This window comes from Pleurodeles waltl, chromosome 2_1, assembly GCF_031143425.1.
Source record: "Pleurodeles waltl isolate 20211129_DDA chromosome 2_1, aPleWal1.hap1.20221129, whole genome shotgun sequence".
In the NCBI taxonomy this organism is placed as follows: domain Eukaryota; kingdom Metazoa; phylum Chordata; class Amphibia; order Caudata; family Salamandridae; genus Pleurodeles; species Pleurodeles waltl.
Window position 1 is genome coordinate 770,591,715 of NC_090438.1, and position 24,737 is coordinate 770,616,451.

The following is a 24,737-nucleotide window of genomic DNA, read 5'->3' on the forward strand; positions in this document are numbered from 1 at the left end:
GAAGGTATTCATTTTTTTCATTTTTCAACACTGAGAATTTTCCCTTCTACCAGGGCTTGATCTTCTGTTATCACTTTCAAATATTACTCTAGCAGCAGGTATTGCTTTTTAACTAAAGAGTAGGACCTTGCAGGATAGGATTGTGAAAAGTATTTTTGCCACATGCCTTGCTGCAGAAGGAAAGGTAGCCGAACACTGAAAGTAATGTGTAAGCATATTATGTTACAGCTGCTGGTGGCAGGTAGTAGTCAGGGAAATATTCAGCAACCTATATAAGAGCCTCCTATTTGATAAGTACCGTCTTAATTGCGAGGTACTTTTCTCCTGCTGTGGCGAGGGTACACCAACTGTCATATTCAGAGATGTCCGCTGTCCTGCGGACATCTTTTGCATTTCCAAGAACTGCCATCACAGAGACTCCTGGAAATACATTGGAAGTTTGATGGATGGCTCTGTCAACATGGCAGCTCCTTTCGTGAAAATTAAAACTCTTTTTTTTTATTTTCAAAAGGAAAATCCCAAAGCATTCTCCCATTGCTTGGGGGTTATTTAAATGTTTTCACTCCCAGTTGCCACCAGGTATTTCATTGCTTGACAGGCAGAGAAAAGTGGCCATGTGTCTGCTATCTATATACTGAAGGTATTCCATTTGCAATGGATTATCCATTTCGCCAATATTTAAGTCAGGCACTTGGTTTGTTAAGCCCCATTCCACTATAAGAGTACAACTCAAAAGTCCACCATGCCCTCAGTGGGGGCACTTAAAAACAGCCACGGTGTCAGGTAGAGGGCAACAGCAGGGTCCAGTCGAAGTCCAGTTGCTACTGGTCAGCTGGGTACTTTCAGGAAAAGGCCTCTTGTAGCTTATTGTCTCCCTGTTGCCAGGCAGGAATTCAGCCAACAGACCATTGGAGTTCTCTTCTTTGTCCTAGGTTCTAGAAGGAGCAAACTCAGTCCTTCAGGACTTTTCTCAGGTGACTGTCAGCAGGCTCAGTCCTCTCCTGATTTTCTGCAGGTTCAGAAACTGTTCTAAGAAAGGCCGGGTGAGGGTCCAGCTTTGTAGGTTACCCATGTAGGTTGGAAATACCCTACAACATTCCTAGTCCCTCTCTGCAAGCGTTTCTGATTACTTTCCTGTACACAGGCCCAAAATGCCATGTGTCAGGACATTTCCAAGATGGTGAAAGTCTTCGGTCACACTGAAATTGGGTTCTGAGGCTGGAGATGAGAGTAATGAGTGTACTTTAGTAATCCTAGTGTCCTCCCACATCTGACAAAATCCATCTTGAAGTAGGCACTGTATCCACAAAAAGCCCAGAGACAGATGTCTTGTAGGACAAAAGCAGGGTGCTTCAGCAGCCAGACAGGGGATACACAAGAAATGCCTTTCCGTCCTGTTCTTTCCCTTTCAAGTGCCCTCCAAGTGTTAAATGTGAGTCAGCAGACCTGTCAAGTAGGGTCTGATAATAGGAGGACCATATCCCCTACCCTGCGTATTCTGTTAAGCTTAGTCTCATCTCAGCCTATTCTGGTCATCCTATTGTTTGATCTTGGGAAGCATTGCACATCTGTTAAAGGCTGAGCACAGGATGGGAGAAGCTGGATAGCTAATGCACATTACTCTCCAGAAACTTAAGGTAGGGAACTATTACCAATAGTTGTTTAACTATTTTTCTAGAGCTCAATGTACAATAATTAGTATGTTAAACTGTTTTCTCAATAGGACAGCTAAACCTGCCAAAGTGAAAATAGCTTTTTGGGCCATGGCACTCTAGGTATATGGTAACATTAACTTTCTACATTTCCCACTTTTAAACACCATGCACCCCAGCTTGCGGGCTACAAGACTTACATAGGCTGACTTGCTTATAATTGAAGAGGTAGGTTTGTACCTATTAAAAAGGGTTATTTTAACAGTTCACACTGCAGGTTTTATACTGCCGTAGTCAGGCTACACAGGGTAGGCCTGTAACCTTGTTGACTGCCATTGTAGTGGGTGGCACAATAGGTGCTGCAATTCACAACTGGAATTTAACTTCTAGGCCCTGGGCGCACATTTTGCACCATAAAGTAGGGACTACCTCTAAGTTAAATGTATGAATCGGGAATAAGCCAATTGAACCATAGTTAGAGGGAGCACAGGCATTCTACTCCTTGTTAGCAGGGGTAAAGTGAACAGAGCTCTAGAGCCAGCAAAAATATAAGGTCCAGCAAAAGATGAGATGTCCTGGGTGGCCATGCAGAAGAGGGGGACTTGCTTACAGTTTACATCTGTTTTTTCTAGAACATGCATTCATACTTATTTGGCTTTCTAGTCTGCATTACAGAGCTATGTAAACCGAAGTACAGATAAGGAATTATGGATGACCTGTAGCACACATTGCTCTCCTCCCTAACTTTCAAGGGAGTTAGAGAAATCTGGAAGTCGTTACCTTTAGACAGTGTCCATACTTAAGGCAGGTGTGTAGCCAGTCTGATTAATGGAATTTGGATTTAGATTTAAATTCAGTTTACCTTTTGCCTTTTTCTTGGGGTGGGGGCGCCAAATTGATCTGGCTTCTCATATGAAGGTAGACATTGTTTTCCTGATGAGAGGGATCAGAATCCCAAAACATGACATTAAAATTAGTCAGAAGAAGTGATTCAGTTTTGCTTTAGTAAGGCTCATGAAAGGTATAGGTGATACATCCTTCTAGTTTGTTGTCTCAGATATTTTACTTATGTATTTCTTTATTTATTAATTTACTTATCCTTGTTCTACACAATGAGGACTTAACCTATGTCTCTTCCAGATCAACTGTACACCTAGTGAATGAAAACATAACCGCAAATGCCAGTTTACAATTGTTCTTAATAAATAGTGCACAGGGTTTAAATCAGATAGTGGAGGCAGGCACATAAGGTTATGTAGTGTTGTGCACCGGTGTTTAGAATAGCCTATTTGTCTAGCACAGCAACTGCTAATTTCATGTTAAAAGTAGAAAAGAGTAAGAAATGTAGTATGCGCTCTTGGAGAACCAATAGCGAACTGGAATTGGTTTATAGAAGTGCAAGATTGATGCTTGTGGAATGTGCAGATTGCGATCTGTCCCTCAGGAACAAATTGAGTCAATAAACCAGGGAGCTCTTCAAGCCCCCGGCTGATGGACATTGTTTCTGAAGTGGGACATATGATAAACAATGTTTCAGATGCCTCAGAAAGCTTAAATAATGATCTTGTCTATCACACTAGTATGTTGTCCATCCATTGAGGAATGATTCTAATGCTTCTCAGGGCAACCAGAGCACCTTAATTCAGATTTGAATGTTTGGAAACATTGTTAAAGTCCTGGTAGTAGTTGGTAATATTTGTGATGTGAAAATACATTCAGTAGCTCATCAAGAATTTGTTAGGAATTTCTTTGGTGCTGTACATTTGATTTCTTTTGCAATTGTGAATGGCTTCTTTATATGAAGCAAGGCCCGCAAAGGTTTAAAAGAATAATGGGAAGGACAGCTTGCTGTGACTCAGATTTTGTTCAGTGCAGAATATCCTTCATAAGAAACATTACCTATTTTTAAAGATTTTTACAGTTGAGTGGAGTATAGAATATGAGGTTGAAAATAGTTGTAATTAATGTCTTCAGTGGATTGTGTATGACAGGACAATCTTATCATTTCCCCCCACTCTGATGAGTGTGTCCACCGCTCCTGTTTGTTGCCCTGATCTCCACAACGTAAGCAATATTAAATAAGGCTTTTAGTGCGCAGTATAAATGTGTCCCGTATCCTACTCGGACACTTCCAAAAGTTAAAGTGGCACAGATTGTCTCCTCATTGAATTTCAATAAAAGAAATATTGCAGCCGCAGAATCCTGCATGAGATAACAGCCTACAACCACTGCCTCCTGGAAACAATTCTCCGCTAACCAGATTTATCTCAGTGCTTGCAGGGTCAGAGTGGTATATGTTAAAAGCTTCCTACCTACAGCATTTCTGGCCTCATTTTAGTCTCCTTTAGGAAAGCTCACAAACACATCAGATTCTCTTATACAAACCTGCGATCCAGCTAGGATTCTGAGCATGTGAGCTGGTATTCAGTATGCGATTTACTTATATCTAATAGATGAATAAATGTCAGAGCCGAGCAAGTGTAATGATCCTAGTTGTGTCAAACAGAGACAGAATCTCAGCATCTCCAAGTGCAAATTCCAGTCAGTAAAAACTTGGTTCTTGAGGTTAGCAGAAGCAACAAATTCAAAAGTAAAATACCTGTTCGGTATTTTTACATTTCTAGCTCTGAACTACTCTGACTTGAACTGCCTTGCAGTTAGTTAAAGTGTAACCACTGAGGTTAATTTGTGCCCCTCCCTGCTGTTAATTATAGTGTTGCTGAGAGACACAAAGTATCTTTGCGATTGTAATTCCAATTATCAGTTGATTTATAGCTTTTGCCTTGACGTATAGGAGGAACTGTTTCATGAAGCCCCATTAGGAAACTCTGAAGAATACACGTTACTCTGACCTTTGTACTGAAAAATCGTTCATATAACTCTATACGAATTCTGAGTGTTTTAATTGCCATTTTAAAGTTTATGCAACAAGTACAAGTAACTGGTGATTGCCGGTGCACCATGTAACCCACATAACAATACATCAACTGGTACAGTATTATCTTGCGTGTCCATGGTCTCAATTTACACAGAGTACAGTTTTCTGAATCCCATTGTGATGTGGCCATTGGATACATGTGTTAAGCTTTTTGCATGAATGATTGTCGCAGGATGCATGGCATGCTTAAGAAGAGAAATCAAAATAGGTACAACAACAAAATAACGAAAGCAAACTTGAACGTCCTGATTGCCATGAATTGTGTCTGAAAGTGTCTTACATCTTTAAGGATACAGAATGAGAGATGATAGTGTCACATAATGCCCTTATAACATTTGGCATGAGCATATGGTATATCGTCCCGGGGGTCCGTTTAGGGGCATTTATCCCCTGGAAGTGCATCAGGGAGAGGCAGCTGCCCCCTTGACCCACTGGTCTTTAGGTATTGCTGTGTCATGGTTTACATTCATCAAATTTCACCTCTTATTTTTTTCAATGTACCCATACCAGGACGTGAACTGTTCTCCTCTTCCTCCACTGTTGGCAGGGCTCTACAGCACCACCAGCTCTGCATAGGCCCACCTTAAGAGATACTGCCTTCAGCCCCAAGCAGAGGAAGCAATTTCAGCCTTCCATGCCATGGAGTGAGTCTTTTTGCAAGGATATGAGAAAAATATATTTACATGCATACCATCTTTTTCTTTTTGTACGGGTAAGCCCTCCAAGCAGGCAAATGGTGGGGTCCCTCGGTAGCAACCATCCAGTCACTTCCTTAAACTAGAACAGCCGATTGTCCCAAAAAGGCAATATCACTGGACATCGCCATACGATATGGAGGAAGTGCACTTCAATCTTGGGACATCTGGGGCAAACCGTGACAGCCTATGGGTACAGTTGACCTATGTCTGTACGAGCTCTGTTAAATGAACATTTAGTTCAACAGAATACTCTATTTAAATGTATAGAATTAGAAAAGCTTGGTATTCTGCAAAAGTCAACATCTTCTGTTTACTTTCAATCTGTTCATTTCAAACCTAAACCCAGCCCTGGATTAGGCGCATTCACACACCCCAAAGCTGGGACACCACTTGATGGCATCATTACAGTATGCAGATGACATCGATCTTATGAATCTAACTCCCATTGGTGTGCAAAACCCGCTTGATACTCTTGCCTCGCACTGTGTGATAAACCGGATGACAGTCAACTTAGACAAAACTAATATAGTTATCTTTAGGGAACGGCTGCAAAAAGGAGAGAAAATGGTATCTGAGCAACAGTCCAGTAGAAAGGTGCCCCAGCTACAAATATCTGGGGCTTCGCCTACAAGAGAGGCATTTGCCTAGGATCCACCTAAACTGTATGAAACCATGACTAGCTTCGCTGATTGCAGCTTTCCAAACATTAAACAGTAAGGGCCAGATGTAGCAAAGGTTTTTACCCATTCTGTGTCTATGGAAAAAAGTCTTCGTACATATGGCCCTAAATTCCTAACACCAACCTGGAAGCAACGTTAACAACAATCAAATCAAAGCCGATTCCAACGCTGGCTTATGGATCAGTGGCTTGCCCGGGACAAATGAACTCATTACTTAATAACGGCCAGAGCACAGTCTGTCACCTAGTATTTTATCTCCCACAGGTCACCCTCGCAACTTCAACTAGAATTTGAGCTCCTTGAACAAAGTCTAGCACAACAGTGTGCTCTCCTAAAATAGATGTCATCTGCCCGGGTGGGTTCCCCAAACACTTTGAAATCACTATTCTGGAAGGAGATTCAGGATTACAGTCAATCAAACCATTCTGGCCAAGGCGAGAGGCAAAGCCTTAAAAGCTTTGACCTCGCAACATTTGTCGGAATCGCTCCTATCACATCATACTTTCAAACCTGAAATTAACAAACAAGTAAGGCTCCTGTCCTGGTTGCAGGACAAGGAACGTTTAAACCAACGTTGACACTCATGGTTATGAATCAACACTTATAAATGTCCAACGCCACAGAGCTGTTTGTTTTAAGGCATCAGTGGCTATTTCAGGATCACATTTTTTGCATTAAAACTCGGCCTGTCACCATCAAAGGACGCAATGCCATCATGGGCCCCAGAGCCAGCCTCATTGTCATGCAGGCTGTGCCATGGGCTGAAGGAGACCTTCTTGCACATACTATGCATCTGCCTGACCTTGCTAACAGCACGTAGAAAGCTCTTACGGAATCCGTTCCACACTAACATGCTGTTAAGCTCTGTTATTCTGCCTGCAGGGTCAGAGCCCCCAGGTAATGGCAAGCTTATAAAATTTACCTTTATTGTGGAACAGCAATACTAAGCAGCTGTACAACCAAACTGAGGAAGTACATCTTAAATCTTTTGACCTCCAACATCGGCACCTTTTAACACATACTATTAAGGGCGTTATACTAAAAGCTCTCAGGGAATTGCACAAATTTGCACAAATATGGCAGCTATTTATTTGTCACTTTCCGGTAAACCGTGCTCTTGCCGCCTCTTCCCTTGCTGCAGTTATTTTTAAGGGCAGCATCAGCATTTTAGTTCATGTCTACAGACATGACTTACAACACTTCACTGAAGTTCTAGCTATGCCTCTACAGGTGGTAGCACGGATCCTTGATTCATTGTTGCAAATCTGGTAAATTGGGCCCGCCTTTCATGTCGTCCTTGCTGTGTACTGGCGACTAGGCAGCAGTAAGATCAACCGCTCTGAGCGCATGAACTAGCTTGATCAGCAAGTATACAGCGGAACGGCCAAGACACTCATTAATAAACTCTTATTTAGGCCCCTCTTAACTTAAACATTTGCTCTATATGCAAAGTATTATATTTTAAGCACCATTTATGGCCGAGGACATTAAACTTATTAGAAAGTAAGGTACATTTTTTATTGGTTAAAATTACATTCCTTTGTTTACCTCCTTCTTCATTTTTCTGCTAACCCTATTTATATAGCACTAGTTCATAAGCACTGGCCGTGTTAAAACTTGAGGATATTTCACTTTCGGGATGTTTTGTATAAATATTTTATTTATTCATTATGTCTTTTTATTGTTTTTAGTTCTGATTTCTTTTTTTTAACTACATCATTAAATGTTTTAAGTAACTATGTCATGATTAGTAGACTTGAACTACTATTTACTTTCATTAAAAGCGCAGACAGGATATAAACCCAACCAAACTCTTAAAGTATGAACAAAAGGTTAGCCTTGAATTACCAAGTCATGGATTTGTTACTTAAATCAAGATTGTGATTTCTTGACTTCTTGTAATTGCGATACAAATGGAGGCTGCAAATGTTGAACTGTTTATTCCACACTGAGTTTTATTTACCTCATTGGTCCTCATTACGATGTCCCTATATTTTGGTGTGAGTATGCCATGGGCCAAAATCAACCATTCCTGAAGAGTATCCCAAACTTACATATGAGGATTGCAAGTTATTTTCCCTAGAACGTGGAGTGACACACTGATCCGGAAATACTCTAGGTTGAATTCTGTCTTTTATGTTTATTGTACAGAAAATAATGGGCCCAAAACCTCCTCTATTTATCACCTGCCTTAAGCAGATGGTAAATGGATACCATGTCTGTGTTTTGGCCATCATTGAGTGGCAGTTGGAAGGCATAGCAGGTGGGGGTAGAGTTTGGAAGGAGCATCTTCGTTTGTTATGCAGTAGCTGGGGGGGTGGCTCGCAGTAGCTTGGCACAGCATTCGCAGCACTGCACGTGGGTTCGGGGTCCAATGATTAGAGGCCTGGATTACTAGATCTGGTATTTTTAGACAATCCTGGGCCAGGGAACACTAGACGAGTAAGAATGACCCACATTGCCCCCCCATCCTCACCATCGGGACACCACTCTGTGCCCCTCATAATGCGAGTTGTGCCTACTGCTCTTTACGTTGTTTGTACAGTAGTATTATACTGCAAAATGTGCCTCAAGAAGCAAATGACGCTCTATAATCCTATATCTGTTTTTGGTGCAGACACTTCACTTCGATGGCGTTGAAGATCTTCACCCAGGCTTTCAGTCTCTATCAACAGATATTAACAAGGCAGGAACTTCCTACCATTTGAATCTGGCCAATCGCCTCTTTGGAGAAAAGACGTACACCTTCCTTCAAGTAAGTTCATGTGACAGCTGAGTTTAGATTGACCAACCTTGAAGTAAATTACGTATTCAACATAACTAAATCCAGCTTGTCACTTAATTTGGTTGAATTATGTCTGTGGAGGTAATTCTCCAGCACAAACATTCAGAATACATGTCCTTTGTGTATACTTTATTTAGTAAACATGAGAAAATTATTTCAAGTACAAATAAGGTAACTGTTTATGCTAATATTCCTGCTCATTTTCAATCAAAGTACTAATGCCAAGCTTGAATTCCACTTCTGTATTTCAGAATTGCTCTTTTGCAAGCATTGTCAAGCGTTAATGGCTAAAATGAAGCAAATCCTGAAACGCCTAACCCATCTTTGTGGGGCTGAGCGCATTTGTCAGGTGTAACTAGGCAAAGCTCAACAAATTAGGTTTTCTCATTGTTCTCTGTTAAATGCTTAAGGTATTTGAGTCTTGTTCCAGTGCACTTAATGGTGACTACTACAAAAGATGTCTAGTGTGAAAAGTGATGTAGTCAAGCATCCCCTAATTTGCATAAGGGCTCTTCTTTGTGAATTTTGTTACTCAGGACTATGCCTGTTTCTGAAATATTAGGGATTTTGCCGAAAATTGAGAATCAGGACATCTGAACAGCCCCAGGTTTGGTAAATCATGATGGTGTCTGGTTTGGTCACTGCTGTGAATCTGGGTGTGGTGAAGATGAACGCACAACACACTTTGGAAATTTTGAATGTTTCACAGCTGGAAACAAAGATGATAGCAGATCCGTTCTTTTTTCCTTCTTGGCAGGTAGCAGCACATTAGAAATGTTTTACAGAGCGTTTTAGCAGTGGAAGACTCTCAGGTGTAGATGCTGGTGAAAATTGGATAGGGTGGAGGGGCCATAACATGGCAATTTAAGACATTTAAGCTACAGATCTGCTATTCCCAGGGAACAAGTCATTATAAGTCTGGAAACACTTTACTTGCAGTGGCGGATCTACTACAGAGTGGAACACTGAGACCTGCGAGACCAGTGAGTGCACAGTGAAGTGGCAACAGACGAGATGTCTTGGTACTCATTGGGTACTACAGCTCTTAGTAATCTCATTAATCTTGAAACTTTCCCATTTGCTAAGGGTCCTAATGCCTCAGGACAGATAATTATTTTCATTTTTGAATATCAATGCCCTAAACCGCAATCAAACCTTGAGGGATCGGCAGAAGCATAGTTTGTAACTGGTGTTTGTTAGAGAGCTAAGATAGGATTTAAGAATAGATAGGCCTCTTGTATGCCTCATGATCTCACCATTAGATTGGCAGACATTTCTCCTCAAGAATATAGAACTTTGGTCATATGTAGAGCATGGAGGATAGGATACGTCGTCAAAATGAGGCAGATGTTGCATCTTCAGAGTGCCATCGATTACAATGTAGTGTAAAAAGGCATGCAGGACATCAACAATGGGTTTGAGAAGACATCTGCTGTAGGTTTGAGAAAGTACCCTATTGGCAAACTCTAATTAAGGCCCCATGTCTCCAGTTTATCAGTACTGAACTACACCTGGAAGGGGGGATTTTATCAAGTGCATCAGTATTCAGAAGTCCCCATCCAGCATAAACCAACTGTCCACCACTTAGGAACACATACATAAATATTTACTTTTTTCCAAAGATGTCGATTGCCCAAAAGCATCTTACATCTACAAGTAATTTGGAATTCCGTTATCAAACCAAGCCTTTATGAAAAGAAAAGGTAGAGTACATGTCTTGTAGTCATCACACGCTTTACCCGAAGTCTAAAAGTGATTAAAAATTAGTTCCGGTAATTTGGGCTGTAACCTAATGAAATAAATAAGATTAGAAAAAGTTGTGGCTAGATAAATTTAATTTTTGGCTACTCTGTTTCTTACACACCCACTGATTGTGAACTGTCCTTCTTTGTACTTCCTGCGAATTGGTATAACTAATGTTTCTGTTGTTTTTCTACAGGAATATTTGGCTTCCTCTCTGAAACTATATGGCGCAGAGTTATCGACTGCTGACTTTATTGGTGCTGCGGACGCAGAACGCCAGGACATTAATAAATGGGTGGAAGGGCAGACCAATGGTAACGTACTATGGGATGAAAGTCAAGACTGCCTACATCTACTGTACAAAGAAACACAGATTGTGTAGATGATTTTCAACCAGACTGATATTAAATACCTCTGAGGAAACAAAACAGGAACTCCAAAGGTGAAAATGTGTAGCAAGGTATTCTGAGGAGAAAGTGAAGTGAAGTCCAGGAAAAGTAGAATACACGATTTCGTCTTGCATTTTCCTTGGCTTAATATGACATTTGTGTTTTCGAATATAAGGGACTGCTTAAAAGGCTTCATTTTTCAGGAAGATCCATGTTGGAGAATCCTTATTGTATAATCATCATTAAATTGTGCACTGTGATGACGATTTACTAAGTCATCTGCGGAAGGCTATGACACCCCTAAAGACATCCATATCGGTTACATTTCAGGCCCCTGCACAATGTACACTGCAGGAACTCCTGTCAGTGGGGTTCACAGTACAGGAATTAAGAGCCAGATGTACTAAGGATCGGAAAACTTGCAGTCAATGTTTTTGCACAGTGACACAATGTGACACATTTCATTTTTGCACTGCAACGCATTTAGTAATGTGTAACATTGTAAAAGGGCCATTTAGAAGTATTTGCAGAAATCCTGCCTCTTGTATGTTACTAAGGAAGCATTCTCCTTGTGAATTATTTCTAATTCATTGATAAAGTGCTGCGAGGAAGAGCAGGCCCCTATCTACATTCACAAAATCTTGACCATTAAGACATAAGGTACTATAATACAATACATTTGCATGATGTGAGGAAACATTGCAGAGGATGCATGAAGTGGTCCTATGGACACCTGTCTACTGTGTCAGTGCCTACAGTTCACATTCACATACTGGAAGCTGTCATGTGTTATGCCATCGGGGTCCCAGTATTTGTGATGTTCATTCCACTATCCCTGCCATCTTGGAGAATCAAACTGTTAGGCCGACCTACTCAAGCTAGTCTGAAGCAATGTGATGAGCATATATAATCCTTTCCTGTAGCGTAAGAGTTTTGTGATTTAGAAGGAGACATCCATTTGCTACAGTGTCCGTGACATGGAAAGTGGAGAAGGGTGTTCAACACAGGGCTATTCAGGAGGACATGATAGACGGCTACTCGTGACCTTTGGCAACCCACCTTGTTGGGACTCCAAAAATTATGGGAATTCCCATCCTGGAGGGAGTACCTCTACTCTTCATGTATTGCAGTGATGCTATAAACATCTTATACGTGTCTCATCCCGTAGGGAAAGTGACCAGCTCTTGGCATGGCAGGCTTCACAGATTTGGCAGGGCATGGCCAGAATACATCTTCACCAGATTGGGTAGCTGGTAAAGAGGCTTGCTGCACATGTCTAAGGCCCCATTTATGGTATCTCTCATAATTCCGAAGGGGAGAGTAAACACAGCTACCAGCCCCTGCAGAATGATGAGATCTTCAGAAATACCACAGATGCACTTTGTTTCACCTGGAGATTTCAGCAACCCAGGTCTCTAGGTGAAACTCTAGGAGTAAGGAGGAATTGCAGTGGAAATAGGAGCTGGAGTTATTGATTCCTTCTTTAATTCCTAATTTCCAAGGGGACCCGCAGGGTCCTACATATAGCCAGAAGTTAATCTGCTGCCCCAAAATTTACAGGTGTCCAAAGTATTGATTATTCCTGCAGGGCAGAGTTACCTAGGTAGGATACCTGGGCACTCAGAATTAATTCAAGAGGTGTGTTTTTAATGCACCAATCAAACTGCATTTGTCAGAGGTCACACAATACAATAACCACCACCACATAGAAACAAACTTCCCAACCACACTGATGCATTCAAATTACTAGTAGCACAGGAATCCCTTAAAAATTGGAATTACCCCAAAATACTAAATTGCGGGATACACATTTGGTGGAAGACAAGAACGCTGTTGATGTAAAACCTGCTGCCAGTTCTCAAAAGTTGTGCTTCTATAACAGTAACCAAGTATAACACGTTTTTCAGAGTACAAATGTTCTGCTAGCACATTTTTGTCTAAATGTTTTCTTGTAGGATTTAAGGAGTTGAGAAAATGCAACTTTTCATCAAATTTGCACTCAACATGTGCTTAAGCAAAAATGTTTTCACTCTGAATAAGAATGTGTGTATAGAAGGACCATAGCTGTGGAGTGTTGGAGTCCATGCTGTTTGAGGTGGCAGTAGATCAGTCTCCATGGCTAGCCTAAGAAGCATGTCCTAGACATTCTAAATGAGCAATCTCACTGGGAAGGGGATTCTGACCAGGATACTTCTAAAAACAAAGGATCAATGACCACACTCCATTGGGGAGAAAGGTGTGTCCTGTCTAATAAGCCAGACATTAGCTTTTTCCCAAAATATTGAAAACTGAATACCAGAAACTCATGAATGTCAATGTATATATTTATTATTAAGGAACATACATGTGGCAATAGATATAGTAAATCTTTACTTACCTGTATATACGTAGCTTCATATATTTTTGTATTTTAATATTCTGACTATAATATTTTGGTAGCACAATGTTTAAAACTCAATGTTCTCATAAAATGCCCTCACGCACAGAGACTTTGGAACTGGGATCTGGTGAAGAAAGTAGTGTTTTCAGACTAAGACATCCATATCTTTTTCAGTGATATGCTTTGAAGTGAATGAAGACAACTCTTACATGGGTCATACACAGGAATGAACATTAGTAGAAATGCATGCAAGTGTTTCTTCATTAGCCTTTGTTTAACTGTTTGTACAATCATATGTATTTGTCAGTGCTTTTCTGCCAGATACTGCACAAAAACACACCAGAAGATGGACGGAATGCAGAACAAATCAAACACTCACCCCAGTCACAGATCTGGGTTTTATCCATAATGTTTTGGGGTCCAAACTGAGGTGGCATGGTGAGCAAAATAATTGATGGCTTCAACCCAGATCTGTGACTGGGGGTGAATGTTTGATTGGTTCCGCATTCCGTCCATCATTTGTGTTTGTTTGCCTCTGTCGCCATAAGTGTGCCGGGTATGCCCAGACGTGGGTCCCGTGCTCACTATGTCACTGGATGCAAGCTAGCCTGGCTAATGAAGGGTGATACCAGGATACTTGTTTCCAGTCCAGGGAGGACCTGGCCTGGCAGTTGGGGCTGAACTATTCCCATGGGGAACAGGTCAAGGTTGATTTGCATATGATTGGGTCCAAAGTGGGGTGGCATGGTGAGCAAAAGAATTGATGGATTCAACCCAGATCTGTGACTGGAGTGAATGTGTGATTGGTTCTGCATTCCGTCCATCATTTGTGTTTGTTTGCCAGATAATGCACAGCAGTGCATGTACGAAGGACCCAGTCTAAGTGTGTCTCTTAGTAACAGTATGCTGATTCAGTGACCTTGAGAGAGGTGTTCCCCTTCATTATTCTTGTGCCGTGAATAAGACATAAGCCCATATTTATACTGTTTTAGCACTGTATTAATGTCATTTTTTGACACAAAAGTGGCGCAAACTTACAAAATACAATTGTATTTTGTAAGTTTGCGCCACTCTTGCGTTCAAAAGTGGCACAAATGCGGCGCTAAAAAAGTATAAATATGGGCCTTAATGTGTCAGTAACTAAAGGGTATGCTTAAATGTATTTGATATACTGTGATATCGGGGAGTGGTTTGGCATTGGCTAAAGACAAAGTTCCACAAGGATATGATGCCTCCATTGGATGGCATGCAGCTAGTCCTCAGCATCATCATATCATGGCAATCCAGGAACCGGACACTTGTTTGAATGATACAAAGCTCCACATTAATTAACATTTGGATATTCAGGGTGTGCTGTGTGTTGGTGTACCCGGAGATCTGCTGCCTGGCCTTTAAGGGAGCAAGTGAGAGACCAGAGTTGAGAACATTGGGATAAGCCGGAGAAGTCTGAAATCCATCACCAAATTGACTCCCTGCAGGTCACAATGATCTATGATGTTTTTGTGAAAAAGCTGGAGCAGTGAATTGGTGACCTGTGTGTAGACTTGTAAAACCGTGGATTGTACCACATATTTCCTTTCAATTTCAATTTCTGGTTTTAGGTAAAATTCTGGATCTGCTGCCTGATGGATCTATTGATAGCTCCACAATTCTAGTTCTGGTGAATGCTATATATTTCAAGGGAAACTGGGCAGAGAAATTTAATGCAGAGAACACTGTGGACATGCCATTCAGGCTGAATAAGGTAATTCTTCTTTCTAAACGGGAAAAAGCAATCAATTTGAAATCTTACAGAATGAAAGATGTATTACGGTATGGATTATTTAGTATACATCAGAATAAAATCTTAGTTAGTTTAGTTTAAGGGAAAATGTGTGCATTATATTTGTATTTGTTGCTAATCTGAGAAATTACTGCTGTCATTTATTTTGCTCACCCTTCCAGTACGCTCTTTTATGGTGTCCTCGTGACCTGGCCTGTGGGTATTCCACATCACTAGACTGACCAGCTAAAACAATGGTGATCACTGTGACAACATCATAATCAGTAGGTCTGCCACACACAGCTGTCACCAGGCAGAGCAGCCTGGGCCTTATGTGCGAGCCTATAAAACGTTTTTAGCCTATAGCAAGGAATCTTTCATTAATATTTGCAATGTCACTGGCTTCAGAAGACAGATAATTATATTCTAGCTGGAGCTTGCCCCACCTACTGGGGCTCTGAAGCACAGAGATTACTATTCTACTCTTTTGCTTCTGCAAATTGACCCAGTCCTCTCTCAGTTGCTTAAACATCAAACAGGCCTTTCGCATGACAACAGACTTTCAGGGTTGCTTTGTGAGGTATATTTCACCCCCAGGAAAATTACCATATAAAATCTGCACTTTATTCATTTCCCAATGCTGATGATTTTGTGTGTTAATATCCAGAAAGGTTGGGAAAATTGCCTCATATTGTTTGCATTGGAGAGAGCTCCAGATCCTCATGGCAAGTGAGATTGCCACCTGACCATTCCACCCCTTTTGGGAATTTAAAAAGTGGTTTGAGTCTGTATATCCATCAGCTTGACTAAGAGTCATTAACTATTTTTCCTCCTTAAAGTAGAAGGAAAATTCCTATGTTTGTATCTGTAGTATTTCCTTTGCTTTATTTGAATTCATGTTTCTTGAATAAATAAAATGATGTCATTTTCTTATCAGAATGAACAAAAGACAGTGAAGATGATGTATCAAAAGAAGAAGTTTCCTTTCCGTTACATTATGGAAGCAAACTGCCGTGCTCTGGAGCTTCCCTATGTTGGCGATGAGCTCAGCATGATCCTCTTGTTACCTGATGACATCACTGACGATGCAACTGGCCTCAAACAGGTGAAGCCACATGTTCTGACAAGCTGTCTACTTTCAGCTGCTTTATGTTGTTAGAAATAACATCTCCTCAGTATTAAATTCTCAGGAACTCTAGCTTCAGTCGGTTTTCACAGTTAGAATGTCCATTTCTGTAAAGTGAGAATCCTCGAACATTCCAGTTTGCTCCCGGAATCCAACAGATAACCAACAATAGCTGGCATGACATCATATACCCTTTGACCCATAATGACATCACCTGACTTCTAACCTGATGGTATTGCCACAAGTGACATCACAGCACTGTCATTTATGTAGGAATATTAACTTAAACAAGTTACTAAAACAAATAAGACAATTTTGTTACCACACATATCAGGAAGGGTGCTGCTACGAGGGGTAGGCCAGTTTATGCCAAGGCCGCGGGGATCATATGCTTGGGTGCAAACCTTTATGATCGATTACAGCTTTAAATAGCAAATGTAATCCTCAAATGCTTGTTCACAGACACCATATGCCAAGAAAAGATCACTACCCAACCTCAACCTCAGACAGCCCTATCTATCCCAAAAAAGCTTCAAATACTTGGATACAGACTATAATACCAAGGCTCAAGCATCACATTACCCAGACTCATCCACATTGGGCCCAGGCACAAAAATCATATGGCCAATTTGCCTAAAACTCTCAGGAAGAACTATTTTATGTACAGATACATCTTCAAACAGATAACAATTACCTCTGCACTGCAACTACCAATTTATAATTAGCCAATTAGATTGCACCAGTTATTAATAGTGGCATGCATCCGTGCTCTAACATTTTGAAGATTATGGGTTGTTACCATTCAGCATTACTTCCCAATAATTATTACCATCTTAGGGTCCACTCCCCATTAATTATTTACATCTCGTGCTGTTGCCCATGTATTAATTACTCACAGTATTTTGTCAGAATTATTTTCCAAAAGTGCTGTCCCCTTTTAATTATTACATGTCAGTGCTGGGCCTCATGAATTATTACCCTATAGTGCCGTGTCCTTCAAACGACTGCCTCTCACTGCTGTTACTGCGTCGTCTACATGCAGTTTTACTAACTAAATATGGCCCCTTCTTTCGCCTTGTGACCCTCATTTGGAAAGTGGCTGGCCTCATTTTAATCAGTAATTTCTCACTTTCATAAAGTATCCTTCAAAGCATGACCCAGTTAGTAAACGTCAATGGAAGGCTAAAGGTGGAGCATCATTTCAGTGCAACTGTGACAGCTGAAAAGCTTTGCTCATTTATTAAGTGAAGGGGGCAGTGGTCCTGCTATGTTCTTCTGTGTCTACTAGACTCACTCCATTCTCAGGGGATGTGCTGATGAGTTACATTTACCTGCCCTGAGCTTGACCTCAGATTTTGCATTGTGCATGATCAGCAGTAGCATTTGAAAGCCAGGACAGCAACGCATTGACTAGAGAAGGGACTTTAGAGCCCATGAAGTTCTTTTCTGAATATATTCTTCAAAAACCCTTAATTCAGCATGCAGCGGTAGCTCTTAGGGGAATGTGCGTTTGACAACTTCAGAAGCTATGCATGGCCAGTGACTGGTTGTAGGTTGATAAACAAATATGCACAGCACGCCTCTCTGGTACAGCTGTGCTTTGTTTGTTTATTACTCTAGCATGGTTTCACATAAACCCTAATTATTGGGCTACTGGTATTACGTTTAGATTGCTTAAATTTATCTTTTGTTACTGGTTTTGTAGCAGAAATGTCTCACAAGAATTGTAAAACCGGATGTGTGCTGCATCAGTTTCTCTCGCCATAAGAATTAGTGTCCACCTTGCATACCTTTTACCTTGTGACTGTCTCTACCATGGTGACCTTGTGCACAACCTGCAACATCTCTAGCTTTTGCTAGATTAGTGGATAACACTGGACAAATGTATGCATGTAACATCCTCTTGCAGCTGCAGCTTTGTTCCAGCTGCACAGCTCCTAAGCGGTAGATCGCTACTTCACAAGCACCCAGTTCACTGCATCCCAGGTCTTCTTGAGTCTTTCTTAAAAGACCTTCCACAGTTTGTTTTTGAACATCATTCAAAGTGCTAGAAAGTAGTGTAAATGTTTTTGTAGTGTGAATGAATACATCTAACATAATAAATCTTTCTGGATGATTTTAAAGGTTTCCTTCAGTCACTGGACATAATATTTACCCTTCAAAACCTAAATCTTTGGCCTCTTGCTCCATCATATGGCATTGTACGGTTGAAAATATGCAAACATGTAAAATAGTTCACATTACACCAATTTGCAACTAGTAATTTGTTACAAAAACATTTAGGATCTAATTAAATTTGTTAGTCACTGTCATAAAACTGCTTTAGCTTATAATATATGGTAGCATGGAGAGGAATTCCATCTTTCGTACAATGAAATATAGCTGCGCACAAAATAAATATGCTACCCCTCAATTGCTCCTTTCTGCTAATGAATGTTCATTACTGGAAACCATTTCAGAATGGCTGAAAAGTTGGGTCACTGTTTAGAAATAAACTGTCACTCTTCTCCTTGATCTGCCTGAATGCTGACCAGATGGCCTTTGTGACATTTAAGTGCAACCACAATGAGATGCTTGCTACATGTGAGTACTGATGCATGATGCACAGAAACCCCTTGAGTATGAATGGCTCTGCTTCTCAAGAATTATTACTGTAGTCCGGATGTTAAGTGAACACTGTGTACCAATACTTTTCTCACTGAGATATTTGCTGCTGAATGTCACCATGATTTTTTCTGTTGTATATGCCATAAATAGATCTTCAAAAAAATTAATGATTACCGTAATCTCTGTTGGAGCAAATTTGATATATCAGGTTTTGAATTTTCAAGCATACTCTCATACAAAACTAAGAGGTTTCATAAAAGGCATTCCTTGTTTGTGCTCGGAGGCCATAGAGTCTTTTATCATCATTATTACTTCCTGTCTGAGTAGCTCCACACTTATTGTGATGACATGTATTACTAAATTCTTCTACTCTAGTTGTGTACATTTAAAATGTCACTTTGCCCTTGAATGGTAGAATGGTTTTTAGTTATATTCTGTCTTTTTCTATTTTGAACTGTAGTTGGAAAGTCAACTTACCTTAGAAACCATCAAGGAGTGGACTCTACCAGAAAATATGGATGCTATTGATGTTCATGTCCATCTGCCCAAATTCAAGCTAGAAGACTCCTATGAGCTGAAATCAACTTTGGCCAGCCTGGGTCTCGTAGACATATTTGTAAATGGTGTGGCCGACTTGTCAGGAATGTCGGGAACACGTGATCTTTTTCTATCTAAAGTTGTGCACAAATCCTTTGTGGAGGTAAACGAAGAAGGCACTGAAGCAGCTGCTGCAACAGCAGGCATTGCAACGTTTTGCATGCTCCGGGAAGAGGAATTCAGGGCTGACCATCCTTTCTTGTTTTTCATCCGGCATAACCCATCAAAAAACATGCTTTTCTTTGGAAGATATTCCTCTCCCTAAAGATTCAGGGCTTGAACGTTTTGTTACAAAATCCAAGAATCATGTAATTTGGTACTGTTTTGCAACAATTGTTGTTTCAATTTATCTCAATAAAGTTCTATACCTTGAATATGGCACTTCTTGTTCTCTGTGTAAATTCTGCCTTTTTATCAGAATTGTTCATCACATGGAAGAAAAGTTAAAGTGCTGGAGCACATCAAATGTTTTGTTAGTGTTGTATCATTCTTTTAAAAAAATGCTTTTATTAATAATTTTCAGAGTTACAGTGAACTCAATGCAAGTATCCAGATAGCGAGTCGAAATCTAAGCTTATATTATACATTGGTGCAAATAGAAGAAAAATATTTACCTAAATTGAGACATGATCTTATTATGCTCAACCACTAGAATGTAGACCAGAGACCTAAAAGGAGACGAGTCTATACAGGAGCAGGAGACAAAAAGAGTGGAAAAGGAGTATTGAGGAGGTTGGTGGGCATTATGAACCAGCATTATAAAGAGAAAAATGTTTTGTTTCACAATAAACAAACCTAAAACCTAATCATAAGCAACTATATAGGTTTAAATCCAGCTGGACACCCTCAAATATTTCAAAAGCATTCTATATTAGTTTAGAGCAAGACAAAGTATTGGTCACAGTCTCATCTGTTCGTCAAAAATAATAACATCATGTGATGCTACAAAAATACCAATAGGAAAAAATATAAAAATATACTTTTCACCATTGATGCCAAAGCATGATCAATAAATAGAATGTGGAAGTGAGTATTACAAGTGCTATAAAGATGGCAACAAGCTTCTTCAGAGAAGCGCATTCAGTGAATGCCTGTATCAAAATGTATATTTCAAAATGATTCTGTTGGGGATATGTCTTCACAACAAAGTTTCACTTTTTGGTCAGGTGTTCTTTGACATGTAATGTATTGACATCCAAGGAGCACACCAGTTAGTTAAACTAAATTATATTTAAATAGACAGAGAAAAAGATGCATCAAGTAAGAGTGTTCCACAAGCTGAAAACCAGCGGAATGCTTGTAATGGTGAGGTCATAACAAAACAAACAGACAACATGTAATACATGGATAAGAACTTGTAAATAATTTGTACATAATCAATATGGCAAACAGTCAAGTCCCTATTCTGCCTCTTAACAATCAGCACTCATTGAGTTCTTAATTTATTTAAGTATCGATGTTTTGACCCATATATGTATGATTTGAAGTTGTGTCTTCATCAGAACAAGGGAAGGGGATACTCCCTCAAAAAAATCATTTAATGGTGGATGGGGGTACATGTTTAGTCATTCTTGCCGACAGGCGAACAGGAATGTGACCATCCACTGTTATAGCTATGTGGGTCAATGGACCCTGAAGATACACTGCTGTTGACTTGTTTAATTATTGGAGCTCCTCATCCAAATGGGTAACAGTATGCCTTGTGAGGCTAAGGGTGAGTGTATTAATAGACCAATTAATGTAGGGGTCAGTGAGGTAGTAAAAATAAAACAATCATAAAATTACCTGTTAGTTTTTAAGTGTCCAGAGGTCAAGCTAACATTGTCTAATCCATTGCAAGAATAATGGATGGTTCCTCATGAGAAAGAAAGGTGGAATGAAGCCCAAGCAGATAGGATAACACTTTTGGGGCAAAAAGGTAACATTTAGCAAACAGGTTACGTATTCATGAGAATGCCTTTTCTTGGCTTACTTCTCCTATTTTTGCTGCTTGCTTTCACACATGGCATATACTACTGCCAAAATCTGCACATCAAATGTTGAAAGTGTTCACCTGGAATTTTATTCGACTGCAAATCTGGTATAAAAGATCACACGTATTTAAATATTTAGAACTTAATACTGCAGGAGGGAAATCTTACAGTTTCACAACCAAAATGGCCAAGTTTGACTGTACACAAAGTGTAGACGTAAAGTTGAACAACAGTAGAAAAGAGGTTTGCAACCATGTAGACTAAATTGAGCACAGTTGGCACTTATGGATGCAACCTAGAATAATTACTTATGAATGATCTTGATTCTCCAACTTACTATATGGGAGGCCAATCCAATATATTAAAGGGCTCACTAAAAATCAAAACGTAGTAGAGTGAGTGGGCGGGATATATAACTACAGCACGAATTTGGGAAACACTAACATCTCTTTAATAAGTATATTAACCCCAAGGGTTTATGAAACAACAAGCTATTTTACAGCTATTTGACAGCTCAGTAGCATGTACATTTCTCAGTAAGAATGTTGCTAGCCACATAGCTTCAGCTACTTTCCTTACATGACAATGTCTTACCATAAGAAGGAGCGGTTTCTTCCTTAGCGCCAAACATATTACACATACTCTAAAGAAATGTTCTTTTGTTTCCTTTCTATTTCCACAAATGTCAAAAGACAAAGTTACAATTGTGAGTGCAATCAGGCACTGTAAGTACAGTAATTGGTAATGAGTGTATAGGTTTCGATGTTTGCAGGGTATACGGTATCCCAAAACAATCTACATAAAATGAATTAATTTTGTGATCAAAATATAGAAAACAGGAAAATAAAAATAATGATGGGAAGAATTATTGAATTAATCTGCCATTAGTCCTAGATCTGGGTCTTGTTCCTCAGCATCACTTCTTTTGCCCACCACACCACCTGCAACAAGATCCAGCCATTAGGATCTGAAAAACATCTGATGGGCAATGACAAACCCCATTTTTCTTTTTCTTTCATAAAGGGCTCCAAGCCAAAAGACTCACTAGTAAGAGTTGCTCTACATAGACATAATGTACATACTTTGCACTCCCAATGGAGTCTCCCCCATTGTTGGGACATTATGGATGTTGTCATTGCTTGGCATGTGAATACACGTTTGACACCAGAATATTTTCTCATTCAAATGTTAAAATGGACTTGAAACATTTTACGAACTGTAACTTGAGAGATGTAATTTATGTAATTTGGTGTCCATGTAAAAATCTTTATATTGGTCAAAGGTCACAAAACATTAAGAGATTAATTATACAACACTGAAACCAAATAACATACCGCTGAGGATATTTTGTGGCAATTAATTGAGCAACCCCAACCAGAAGCTGGAGGAGGAGATCTTACTAGTCTACTTTCCAGAAAAGAACTAAAGTGGATAGACCCACTGGCTACGATCAGCAATGGACTGAATAATTTAGAGGATGGGAGACAAGCAGCCTTTTTTGGATGCTCTATGTCTGCTGTATAACATATTAAGTAGGAGCTATGTTTCTTTAATAACATGTTATGGAGATGTAGTATAACCATGTCTGTAATTATGAAGTGACTTTGAGCAAGTACATCTTTATATTACTGTCTTATATTCATTTTACCTATAGTAGATGGGCAGGTCTTACACGTTATAAAGTGAGTCTCCCTTTTCACAGTTTTTTTTTATAAACATTTTTATTGATTTTTCATTAACAGTACTAAACAAAAAAACATGACGAGAGCGTACATGCTATTGTACAGAATATCGTAGGACTGAGTATCTTCTAAATCTGCTCTAATAATAGGGGTTACGTCTTGATTGTGGTACTGAAAACACAGGGGCAGAGTAGCAGTCTCCCTGCGCGGGATTACCATATCAATTTTCCTGCACATGTCTCAAGGTCATAGTATGCAATCCAGGGGCTATTCTTGCTGCAGGACCGAGAAGAGCATCAGATCTAATTTTCTCAATAGGTCTCCACCTCTTGTGATCCCTATAGTGTCCCAGTCCCCGGACCCTTTCAATTTATTGATCTCTTTTAGCAAAGTTCCTACCCATAAAGGAGTCTCTTGTGTTACTTTACCCGCCCAACTAATGCTTTGAGACGCTCTATGCCATGCCTCGATCACCACCTGGGTTGCAGGTGTGAGAAAAGGCCTCTTTTTGAATGGTTAGCCCCCACTTTTTACCTGATGTATGACGTAGCCTAGAAATTGTAGTGGCAGGGCCCATGCTAACCAGGTTCCCTGGGCCAGAGCTCTTTCCCTAACACTGTTGTGATGCATTGGCCCAATTGGACACACATTTAGCTACCACTATGTAAAAGGTACTTGGGTACCCAGGGCATGGGGTACTAAGGGTAGCCTCCTGAGGGCAGCAGCACTGATCATGTCACCCTCTAGGACCATGCATCCAGATGCACCCAGCACTGCAATTGCAGGCTGGGAGTCCTGGTGCAAACCTAAAAACACAAACTCAACATGGCACACTGCCTGTGTGCCCTGTCCACCATACACTGAATACACTATGGATAAGACACCCCTAAGGCAGGGTGCACCATGTTATATGTGAGGGCATAGCTGCTTGAGTAATATGCCCCCACTGTGTCCTTGCCAAATCTGGGACATATTGAGTGAACATGTGCTGGACACTGGACAACACGAGTTTCCCAGCTACATGATGGCCACTCTGAACCCTGGTGTGTTTGGTATCAAACAACTCAGAATGATAAATCCAAACTGGTACCAGTATTGGATTTATCCCTAAATGTACCCAGGAGTCACCGTAGAGGTGCCCCCTTCAAAAGCTAACTACCCTGGCATAGTTGCGGACTGGTCCCATCCAGCCTTCCACCTCCAGACACCCAATCTACAAACCTTGGGGGAGAGATCCGTCTCTCTGGTTTGTAGAGCAATGCCCTTCCTGGGTGGAGGTGCTAACACCCCCTCCCTCAGGAATGTGCACTGCCCTGGCAGCGAGCTTCAAAGGGCTTACTGCCTTTGAAACTCAACCCCCAGGTGTGCTGCGCGCAGCAGATGGTCAACCCCCCTTGCAGACCCGCACTTTTGGTAGGAGCAAAGGTGGGAAACTACACAAAGACTAGGGGCGTGGCCCAACCTGGCATGCACCACCCCTAAGGTGTTGCCTGCGAGGTGGCACTCCATTTCATTTTCCTCCATCTTAGATGGAAGGAAAATAGCCAATCAGGGATAGAGAAGTGACCCTTCCCAGTGGAAGTGGTCACTGTAGTGTGTAGCCACCCAAAGGTAGGAGTCCCATTGGTCACTACCAGGTTCCCCCTAAAATGCCCACAAAATTAAGTATTTAGTGGGCATCCCTGGACCACGTAATCAGATTCGACAGCCACTAACTCCTGAACC

The 24,737-nt window shown here is 40.6% G+C and overlaps 1 protein-coding gene across 1 annotated transcript in view; it reads left to right on the forward strand.

Moving 5' to 3' along the window:
• The window catches only part of LOC138268394 (leukocyte elastase inhibitor-like), a 61,891-nt gene extending 42,160 nt beyond the window's left edge, over positions 1-19,731 (forward strand). The window contains exons 3-7 of the mRNA XM_069217993.1: positions 8,586-8,723; positions 10,693-10,810; positions 14,867-15,009; positions 15,965-16,132; positions 19,221-19,731. Coding sequence (XP_069074094.1) covers positions 8,586-8,723; positions 10,693-10,810; positions 14,867-15,009; positions 15,965-16,132; positions 19,221-19,622 — 969 coding nt within the window. The 3' untranslated portion in view covers positions 19,623-19,731. The remainder of the gene's footprint in view (positions 1-8,585; positions 8,724-10,692; positions 10,811-14,866; positions 15,010-15,964; positions 16,133-19,220) is intronic.
• The last annotated feature ends 5,006 nt before the right edge of the window (positions 19,732-24,737 follow it).